Source organism: Vanellus vanellus (genome assembly GCF_965231255.1).
Source record: "Vanellus vanellus genome assembly, chromosome: 3".
NCBI lineage: Eukaryota > Metazoa > Chordata > Aves > Charadriiformes > Charadriidae > Vanellus > Vanellus vanellus.
The window spans coordinates 21,886,507-21,897,673 of NC_138907.1; the positions used below are offsets into that span (position 1 = coordinate 21,886,507).

Genomic DNA, 11,167 nt, shown 5'->3' on the forward strand with positions numbered 1-11,167 from the left:
CCTTCCCTAATCCTCCCAGATGTCAATACTGAGGTAAAGAGACTTTTCACTCCTGAAGAAAGAGACCCCAGGGTGTCTGGCAGTAGGAATAGCCTATATTCATTACGGAGGTCCAGCAGCCTGCGCTGCCAATTTTTCCTCGGCTGTTCAGCCCTTTTCTTCTTTCTCAGTAAACGAATGTGTGGTCATGTAGCAATTAACTGTGTTCTTTTAACAGCCTTGCAGATGCAAAGAGAAAATGAGCTTTATATATTGAAAAAGATATGGATCTGGCTTTTTAATCTTTGCGGTCCCACTTAGCTTAAGATTGAGTGGGGAGCAAGGATGGGGTTGTTGAATAAATACCAAATCCAATCGTATCTTCAGAACAAAGGAGGAAAGAACCCCATATTTTTCTACAGTTTACAACATAAAAACGGAATTATTATAAAATGTTTGATAACATCTTTGTATGCTGTGATCTTAGACAGCCCAAAATGTTATCTGCGTGCAATGTTCCCCATCCCATGTCAACCACGCAGCACTTTTTGTGGATCATTGAATCACACTTTTTGAAAGACATCCCTGTGGAGCAAAAGTTATGAACAGCAGGTTTAAAGCAGAGATGCTATTATTACGCTATTGTTTCTTGTTACATTGGTGTTTTGTTTTGTGAGCTATGCTATGTTTCACTTGCTTAATCGTGTATTGGTATTAAGGAAAAGTTAAGTACTGTTTTCCACATAATCCTAGGGAATACCCTTAGTGTTACTAATAGAAGTTGGGTAAATCATCTAATGCGGCCCCAAAAGTCTCACCCTTGTGACTACTACTGTGTTCTCTTTGCTATTATTTTCTGTCTGTTTAAATAAATCAGAGACAAGTCCTACGCAGTTAGATGATCCATCCCATACCATAAATTGCTCAAAAACATTCTGAAATTTAAGTTTGTTCACGAGCAGCCTGTAAAAGCAAAAAATGCTTACCGCTTGGATGACTTAAGTACAGCAGATACTAGTTTGACCAGCTATGAGCACACATTAAGATTTATTTATTTATTTTATATCACAGACTGCAAAGGTGCATGTGAAAAGATAATCCTAAAGGAAGATACTTTCCCCCTCTAATTATCTGCCTGACTGTTTCCCACGACAGAACCCTGGTGGTTATCTTTTACGCCATCACTTGTGGATTTATTATTTTATGCTAAGAATAAACTTGAGATGGCTTTAAAGCACTGAATTTGAAATAGGGCAGCTGGCTTACCAGTGAATTGTCAAATGGGTTCTAACAAAACCACATTTCCCACAGCTGGAAAATAACACAGATATTCATGCAAACCGTGCTTTCTTCGCAAGGAACCAACCGGCAGCCCGGTCTGATCCTTACGTCAACCTGCGTGAAGTCTCCAGCCGCATGAAGTTGCCCCTGGGAGAGTACCTCATTGTGCCGTCCACTTTTGAGCCTTACAAAAATGGAGAGTTCTGCCTGCGAGTTTTTTCTGAGAAACAGGCTAAAACTCAGTGCGTATCTTCTCTGTAAAGCCTTCTCTTCTGCTGGTGAAGCACGTAAAGGAAAAGGTCAGGTGTTTCACCCACATCTTGTGCTCTATCTTTTCCCTTAACCAGTAAAACAGGCCCATTTCTAGGACCTATTTTCTTATGTAGTCTACTATATACGACGCACACATCCATGGTAGAGAGTCATGGCTCTTCAGATGGCCTCCAGCAAGCACTCAAGTGGTAACTAGATCCTTCAGGTCCGTGAAGTAGAAGTTCCCACAATTAAAGGGTGGCAGATTTGGGAGTATGACCATGAGGAGATGGTTTTAAAATGGGTTGTATCAATAGCAGCCATTGAATGAAAACACAGCAGTCTGGATACAAGACAAGAACAACAAGGCTGGATTTCCCAGGGAAATCTTCAAAGAGGTGGGACAGACAGAGGTGTAGGAAGTAGGAAACCTGGGGACGTGTTCTATGCATTTAGTAACACTTTATATTAAACCAGCTTGTTTTAGCTAATCATTTTAAGGGCAAATGATAGACTCATAATTTGTTGCTGGGTTGTTTTTTTTTCTTCTGTTTTTCCTTAGGATGATTGGTGACGTGGTGGCTGCAAGACCGTATGAGGTAAAGGTCTTAACTGGGCAGATTGTTGCATCGTTTGGATTTTTTTTTTTTAACAGGCTTTTCTTTCATAATGTCAGGCCAAAACGGGGGTGAGGTTTTTATTTTTCTCCTGAGCTGGAATCACAGTATGTGTTTGTGCTCAGGAAAAATATTTTTTGGTTATGGGGATTCTTTACATATCTCCATGGCTTAGCTTCATGTGCATTTTCATGTACCTGGGCCCATGTGGAACAGAAACTGCACCCTTGTAGACTGGGCTGGAACACGTGAAATTGTCCTTCCATCTAGTACAGGTGCAGGTAGGAGGATGTGGGGAGGGTGCTGAATAATCCTCTTCATAGAAACAAATAGTCTTCCTGAAGCCCAAGAGAAATTGCAAAAGCAGCCTTCCAAGGAAGTGCTGAATTGCTATGGCCAGGTGCAGCAACATTTTCACTGCAGCTATTTTATAAAACTATTTTGGCAGTAGAAGAAAACTTTTTCATCAGTCTTAGAAAGTATTTACTCCCAAATGAAGCCAGGCCCTGGATGGTCGTGATTTAAGTAGTGTCTCTGGTTTGCCTTTGCTGCAGAGCAAGTGCTCATTTTCCATTGCTGTAAATAGTCCCCTGTAAAGCTGCTTTACGATATCCACAGCTCGCGTTCTAGAACCACCTTGTAAACCGCACTCTCGGTCATCTCTTTCCTCTAGCCTCATGTCGACAACAAAGATATAGATGATGAGTTCAAGACTCTGTTTCAAAAGCTCTCTGGAGAGGTAAGTGGGTTAAAGTGAAAGAAAAAGACTGGGACCTCTCTGTTATGATTATGCAAATATTTGACTTGCCAGTTCCTTTTACTGTCTGGTCTTCAAAAAACCAAGCATTTCTCCCCTTTTATTAACTCCCAGTTTCAGTTCAATTTATTTTACAATAGAACGGTTTCACTACATTGTTCCTCTTATTGGCGCAAAATGTGATTTGTTCCCTCGGTAATGCAGGGCATGGAATAACTTTGAAAATAGGGGTGATGGGAGTGAGGACTGTGAAAATATTATCCCAAGGTAGAAATAAATTACCTGTGGATTTAGCGTATAATTCTGACAATTGCCTAGTTGGCCAATTCCTTCCTCTTTGTTTAGAAGCCCCAGGAATTGGAAAAACTGTTGGCTGAACTTTCTCTCTATTTATTGTATTTGACAAACCTCAGTATCTAGGAAGCCCTGCTGTGCTAGCCTGTGGCTGTCAAGTCAGATTTACTCTTAATGAACAGGTGGCCACTGGCACCAAAGAGGCAAAACATCTTGTTAGTCAGAAAAACCTTCTTGAGTTTTGAGAGGGCAATTTTAGTATTGTTTGGTTGTACTTTCTATAAGCCTGGAAAATCTCAAATGTTCTCCTGAACCTTTTCAGCTGAGAAAGAAGGCAGTCACCCAATTCAGTCAAACCTGTTAAAAAGTTAACTTTTACTGGGTCATGCCACCATCACATCTAACAAAATACTTATTTCCCATAAGGCTAGGAAATATTAATGGTTTCTCTACACGTGATGTCTGGTGGCAAATATAAAGTGTCGGGAAAATTTTTCATAATCAAAGGTTTCCATGCCTTAGACATAGAAGGAAAATAGTCTCTGGATGTCTGACAGCAAATGAATACAGTTTGTTTCAAACAATTTTTGTGTTAACATCTAAAGTCAGTTTTCTGTTCAGGACTGCGAAGTGACTGCAACTGAACTTCAAACTATCCTAAACCGGGTTTTGGTGAAGAGTAAGTAATGTTATGTAGTTCCCCTTGAATGGAGCTGAAAGGCACGTACTGAAATGGTGAGACATCAAGTTGGCCTTTGGTCAGAGTGAGCATTTTGCCATCAGCACACAGGAGGGTTCTGTGCAAGCAAAACCCAGCTGTATCAGCTAAGGGTGATGAAAAACCACCCCCAGCTGAGTTTCTCCTGGCTTGTTGAACCTCTAATATGAGGGGTCAAAATACCCGCGGTGCTCCACTTCCAAGCACTGCCAGCCGATGTCCCACAGAGGCACTGTTTTCCCTGTACCTTCCCAGGAGGACCACCATGGGAAGATATTATTACGCTGCTGCGTAACTTCTGTGGACAGATAGAGCCTTACCACCCCCAAAACCGATAGCATCCCCTGCCCCTGTGTGAGAAAGCCGTATTAACCAGCTGAAGGGAAACAGTGGAAGAAATGGCAGGGCATTTACTTTGCTCACAAGTTTTTAAGGTGGCTGACATCTCCAAGAGCGTCTGCAGAAAAATATTTGTCTAAAACTATTTCTGACTTAGATTTTTACTTCCTTTTTGCACAGGAAAGGATATTAAAAGTGATGGATTCAACATTAACACTTGCAGGGACATGATCAGCCTTTTAGATGTATCCTTTGAACGTCATTTCATCACCTTTAAAATTTCTGGATCCCTTTCGCGAAACTTCCTGACAAGATAAGGCTAAGTTTACACTTCCATTGTCCGTGAGCATGGCTGAAGGCATAAAATTCAGTCAAGCAGCTCTATCATCTCAGGATGGCAGAAACCTGAACCATTTAATCATCGGCTGCTTCTCTCACCTGCCCTGCATCCCTCATTGCTGAAACTTTTCCCTAAAAAGAGCAGGGAGGAGAAGCAGGGACCTGTGCAGTTTCGGATGCATACGCAGTGTGCTTGGCAGGAGGCGGGTTTTAAGCCCAACCTCAACTTCCACCTCTAAGTTGGGAACAGTTTGTAGAGCACAGAGCTCAAAGCAGCAGAGAGAGGCTGGAGAGCCTGTTCAGAGGAGGAAGGCTGTGAGCGCATGCCCTGCCTCCCTCCCTTCGGCATAGCTTGTAGGACACATGGGTGCTAATAAGCTTTGTGTAACGAAGGGAAAAGGAGAGGTGGGCACATCTGTCCAGTACTCCTTTGACGTGCTGGGAAGGCAGCCAATGCACTGGGACGGTCAAGAGCCATGCTGCCAGGATTACACTAATGTTGGTCTCATGACGTACGCGTGTTGAGGTCAGCAGGGATTACCTGTGGATCTTGTGGGTCAGTGGCTGTTGGGAGAAGTGGTGTCTTTGCCTTATATGCTCCACAGCCTCCCAAAGCCAATAGGGCGGCTCAATAAATACAGCATCATGGGGGCCAACTCCTTGCTCTTTATGATTTTCCAGAGGAGGGGATGTTCAAGGCCCTGAAGGACATGGGGGAAGCCTGTGTAGCCTACTATTCACTCTCTATGTTCACTCGCAGTTCCTGCCTCTGCTTTCTGACACTTGTCCACTGTGAGGCCAGTCCTTTGGTTCCCTAAGGGCTTTAATCTACTGGTAACTGTCCAAAATGTGAGTGGATCCGATCGTGCTTATATATTTAGCAGCCCCATACATCATTCCTTGAGAGGGCAGATAGCCTAGAAATTCTTGGCATGCCTTTAGCTAAGCAAACGTAAAGCTGTGGGCATGTCTGTGTGAGATGGAGATGTATTACAAATGAGAATGAATACGGCATTAAGATGACACTGAGAGGGGTGATTTATTTTTATCAGAACTGGTTGCTGTCCAGTGTTGCTAAGGATAGGGGAATCCTGATTTTTGAACCATGCCTTAACACCCCCAGACCAATGGGACCGGCACCTTGGGACTTGTAGAATTCAAGACACTTTGGATGAAGATTCAAAAGTATTTGGTAACATAATATTTCTGACTGTCTCCTCTTCCCTCTCAGCTCTGAAGTACAGATACAGAACTGAGACAGGGTTAAGCCACCACAGGCAGATATACTTGGAAGCCTTCCTTCTCATGGCTGGCATTTGTTCCAGGGCTCTGAAACACCTCTGATTTAAAAGGACACAAGCAGATCCTCTTTCACCTTGGCCCCACCACTCTCCATAATTTGCAATACCTTATGGAAAGCCAGATTAACCCTCTTTCATTGCTGGCAAAGACAGCTCTCTGCTGCCTGCTGTATTAAAGCTCCTATGAACGTGCCTCTGCTGTTGCGATATGTTACATTGCCAGCTGAGCATCAGCAAACACAAGAAACATATTTTTAGGACCTGCAACAACCTGGCTTTGTACTTTTTAAATCTTGTAGAAGTGCTGAATTGTTTTTCTGACAGAGGATTTAATATCCCTAGAAGCGCACCCAGAATCAAGCAGTCTAAAGGAAGGTCAAATCTGGACCTGCTTTGTTTGACAGCATCCCTTTCAGGCAAGCCTGCTGCTACCATGCTTGGAGCTGGTCAGCACAGAACACCTGTCCTGGAGGTTCATGAGGAGATGCTCAGCTCCCCTTCAGCGGGGGGCACCGGCTCTGTCCCGAGGCTGGCGTTGGCAGAACAAACCCTGAGAGCCAATTCCAGCCTGAGCTGTAGGTCTGGGTGGCTTCTAATTCTGGATAATGAACCTGCTGGCAGTAGGAAGCATCTGTCATCTCGTCTGAAATATTAAGCCAAATGGACTTTGTCTGTTGCGGTGTTTGCCAAATGAAAGGATATTTTCCTCAGTGGCCTGTCTGCCACCACGTAACATGAAGGCAGGCAGGCAGGCTGCCAGCCCATGGGAACAAATTTCCCTGTCTGCCTTGCCTGCCAGCGGTGACTCGAAACATTTCCCTTGCTTATTAACATTTCAAAGAGTAGGAGCTTGGGCTGGTGAGGGCAGCCCCTGTCCCAGCCGTCAGAAACCCGAGGCTGTGTCTGCAGAGCAGCATGGTGGTGTGGATGCAGCAGAAGCAGGCACGAATGTCCTGGCTTTAATCTAGCTACAGGAGCAGGGGGGATGGCAGGGCACGGGCTGCAGAGTGGACTGGAAAACCAAGGTGAAACCCTAGAGGATCCCTGGTTACTTCATTCTGGCTGCTACCTCCTGGTGAGCCCTCGTGTTACCATGTCTTCACTACTGTTGTCATCCAGCCCTGAAAGCCAAATCCTGCCTGTGCTTGCACCATCACATTGCTGGGCAGGCACACGTTGAAAAGCCATTTCTGCATTCCCTCGTTCCTCTGCTGCAGGAGATCTATAAGAAAGTGGACAGTGACTACTCCGGTACCATCGACTCCCACGAGATGCGAAATGCCCTCAGAGAGGCAGGTGAGTATGCAGCTCGGGGACACCGTCGGGTCACTGCGGTCACCCCCCCCCCCCCAAACATCGAAAGAACAGTGGAGCCTTTGGCTTTGCTTTGGCTTTGCTTCCCTCCCGCCTCCTAGATCACAGCACTGCCAGTGCCATTCTCCCTTCCTGACAGTCACGTACTGCTACATCCTTTTGCTGTTATATACATCAAAACCCATCCTCTGTTCTGCATTACGAACCATTGATATTTTTGTCCATGCTGTGACCATTGCTTATCCATCTGATTATTACTTGCTCTATTTTTGGCCTCATTATTTCCTAATCTAATTTCCCTTTTTCAGAGCTATGTCTAAATCCTCTTTTTCCTGCATTTCCTCCCACCACCTTTCTCTGCGCTAGAGAAGGTGCAAGCCTGATCAAGGCATGCCCCAACGATATACTCTCTGATGTGTGCTATTCACTTTTGGAGGAGTTCTTATGAGCTCAGGGGCATCTAGGGGAGCACTGGTTTTTTGATCAGTCTTGTGCTCGGTGGAGTTTATGTGAATGATCCAGAGACAGAAATAGCACTAATATGGGCCTGAATAGAGCCCAATGTGTTATGTGAGCAATTGGCTCTACTGCAATCACTGCTATTCAGCTGCAGCACCAAGACTCACTAATTAGGGGTTTATCTAGGGAACATAGGACTGGTTATGCTGTGAAACAATGTGAAATATGCAGTTTGACAAAATGCTGCGGGAGAACTTTATGCCTCTCTTCCCCCAGCACAAAAAGGTTTGGAAAAGACTCACAGCAGAGGTGGGTGACGGAGTTCAACAGACCTTCTTGGAGGAATAGTCCTCAGTCCTTCATCCAGGTCTGCCTGCAGCTGCAGCAGTCCACAGATAAGTCACATCAAAGACAGCATATTAACCTGCTGCGTCAGTGATTCATATGCTTCTCGTGCCTTCAGGTTTCACGCTCAATGATCAGGTGCAGCACAGCATTGTCATCCGCTACGCCTGCAGCAAGCTGACCATTGACTTTGATGGCTTTGTGGCCTGTATGATCCGCTTGGAGACCCTGTTCAGTAAGTGCCTCCGTTCATCAGCCAAGGGGATTCCTGAAAATTTGGGGGTTTCATTAAGCATTTGGTATCTTTTCACTTTGAATGTAGCAAATTGCATGGAAATGTGAGGGTGCCAGCAAAATGGTGTCTGTTCAAGAAAGCACCAGAGAAATAGCAAAAGCCTATCTGTCCAAATGACCACGGAGTGAGGGGGTCGTTTTCATAACCTACCATGTTCTTCTGCTTTACAGTTGTCTGCACTTTATGGTCAGTGCTCTGGCCCCCAAGTTGTCCCAGTTCCTATAAATGGTACCATTTATCATGTACAGTTCTTACTCAGACCTGATTTACAGGTCTGCCCCTGGATCACACCAGATGCTACTGCATCAGGTTTTATAGTTGTCCTGCTGCCAACTCTCAGTTTGCTGCTGTAGATCTGACTATTCCACCCCATGAAGCGGCTTAGAAATGACTTGTAAGAGGGAAGAAGAACATCTGTAATATTCTGTTACAGAACCAGTCTAGATTTCCAGTAGATCATGGCAAAAAGCCAGTCCTCTACATTTTGTCAGACAGTGATTCTCTATGTGCCAAACTCTGTGGTTTATATCCATTTTTTTCCCCCCTCTTCTACTTTCCAGAAGTGTTCCATCTCCTGGACAAAGACAAGGGTGGAGTCATCCAGCTCTCTCTGGCTGAGGTGAGGCTGATCAAATTGAAACACCATCTAGTTAAGCTACAGCTATGGACCACACTAAAATACATTTAAAAACACTGTTATAAGTGGTAAACTCAATAGCGGTTCAAAGGGAAAGTTTGTTTATGTGAAAAGGTTCTTCAGCTCAGAAGGCCTGTCTGAATCAGTGGAATGAAAATTTACCTTATATGAACAAAAACGTAAGGATACTTTCAAAACCCCTAAGGTTGCTTGAGAAGGTACTTACACAGTGTGCTTCACTGTCTACTTTTAGAGGGCAGTGGTCAATTCATTAGAAAACACACAGCAGGGAACTGTTCTCGTCTGGCAGAGAATGTACTGATCAACTTGCCAGAATTAGAAGAGACCTTTTAAGATGCCAGGTCTTTTTTTCCCCGCATTGTTTTTAATGCAAATTTCCCCTCTTGAAGCTGTAATAAAAGCAATCAGCTTGAGTCTTCCCTTTGCAGAATACAAATATATCTCAGGAAACAGCTGGAAGGGGCCCCAAGAGGTCCATCCAATTAGTCCTCTCAGCTGAAGGCTGGCTCGAAGGGAGGAGGATGGCCAGGAAGCCCTGTGACCCCCAGTCACAGTTAGTTAAATCTAGCTGAAGTTGTACACTGCATGCTCCGACCCTAGAAATTTTCAAAGGTGACACAGCTTGCCCTGGAGGACTGGTCTTCCCCTGGAAGAGACCTGACTTGCAATGTCTGAGTCTGATCCTGGCAAGATATTTCCCTGAAGTTCCAGAGCAGATGGATCCTACACGTATAACAGATTAAAGCACAGCCCCAGCCTTTCCCAGCTTGTTCTCCCAGAGCCATGGTAGAGTGCCCTGGTGGCATCCTGTGGAGCTTCCAGGTCGTCTGACTTTTTGTTCTGTTTCTCCCTCAGTGGCTGTGCTGCACGCTGGTTTGAACCATGGTCAGTGAATTCAGCAGAGACCTCTGAGGCTCTTCTGAACACGGAACCACTCATTTGGCTTCTCCATGTTACGGAAAGCAGAGAGACAAACTTGTTTTTATTACTGGCAAGTTACTTTAGACTCACTAAAAATGAAATGATCTCCTGTCAGTTATAAAATAAATGCACTCTTGGACAAAAAAAAAAAAAGGATAAGCAAACAAATAAAACAAACAAACCCAACCCCAACCTCCTTTACTTTTCCTGCCCAGAGTATTTCTGTGTGTCACGCTGAAATGTCACAAATTTTGACTTACTACAGATGGGACGAGGTGGCTTTGGTTTGACTTCTGACCGTGCATCAGAGTTCAGCAGTGTTCAAAATCCTGGAAGGGATCTCCATTGCCTGCAAGGCCCAGCATACGTTTCACAGAGAGAAACCCATGCTCAGAGCACGGGCAAAATTTATTTTGCTGCTCTGGCTACCTCCCTTCCCAGCCAATTGTCTGCTTTGGCTGCGCCAAGCGCCCACAGAAGCTGGGGATGAGAAGCTCAGAGGCAGAAGATGAGCTACTGAGAGCACAGGGGAGTTGGGCATTGGACACAGCTCCAAGGATGAATAGGGAATTAGGCAAACACGATGGCACTCCTCCATGGCTCTTGGCTCAGTCTTCCAGGAAGAGGAGCAAGGATGGAAGGCCGTAGGCAAGTTGCTGCAGTTATTTCAGCTGAGTTTTTCTCCTGTGAATGCTTGTCCATAGGTGGACTTCAGTGCCCAAAGGTGAGGTTTGAAGTTTCAGGAGGTGAGTGATTGGAGCCCAGAAGATCATGAAGGCAAGCGTGTGGGTAGGAACACAAAATGCACGCATAGGGGGTCCAGGAGCTTGAGTATGAGAGGGATGTGCTGAGGTGGATAATGATTTAAAGAAGACACTGAAGGTAATAGTCACTGACTAACTGTGCTACACTTTCCTAAGATCTTGTAAAACCTTTGTCCTCTAAAAAGTATCTCTCTGCATTTAATTTCACAGCATTATAAAGAGTAATAGCACAGCAATGCAGGCAAGATAATCTAGCAGTCTTTTTTAGCTATAGGAAAATATTTCTGAAACTCCCAGTAATGATCTGACGAGGTGACATGTCTTTAACACTTCTCCCTGGGAGGGAGAGGAGTACAGGCAGAGACCTGTGTCCCCAAGGCAGACATGGGGCCAAGGCTCCGTCCCCCTCTCTTCAGTGTCGTGTTTGAGGGATGGCCTTTCTCCACCTGCGCTTTTTCCTAAGGTCTTTCTTTAAGGAGGAAGAAAGCTGTTGTCTGGTTCCCATCTCCAACACAGAACGCCTCATGACAAGCC

The 11,167-nt window shown here is 44.9% G+C and overlaps 1 protein-coding gene across 1 annotated transcript in view; it reads left to right on the plus strand.

The window, feature by feature from the left end:
* The window catches only part of LOC309670180 (calpain-8-like), a gene marked incomplete at both ends in the record, with an annotated part of 30,874 nt that extends 21,047 nt beyond the window's left edge, over positions 1-9,827 (plus strand). The window contains 10 exons of the mRNA XM_082481025.1: positions 1,291-1,502; positions 2,075-2,111; positions 2,803-2,868; positions 3,802-3,859; positions 4,418-4,482; positions 5,700-5,768; positions 7,095-7,173; positions 8,114-8,230; positions 8,851-8,909; positions 9,804-9,827. Of these exons, the coding sequence (XP_082337151.1) occupies positions 1,291-1,502; positions 2,075-2,111; positions 2,803-2,868; positions 3,802-3,859; positions 4,418-4,482; positions 5,700-5,768; positions 7,095-7,173; positions 8,114-8,230; positions 8,851-8,909; positions 9,804-9,827 (786 nt within the window). The remainder of the gene's footprint in view (positions 1-1,290; positions 1,503-2,074; positions 2,112-2,802; positions 2,869-3,801; positions 3,860-4,417; positions 4,483-5,699; positions 5,769-7,094; positions 7,174-8,113; positions 8,231-8,850; positions 8,910-9,803) is intronic.
* Between the last annotated feature and the right edge of the window lie 1,340 nt (positions 9,828-11,167).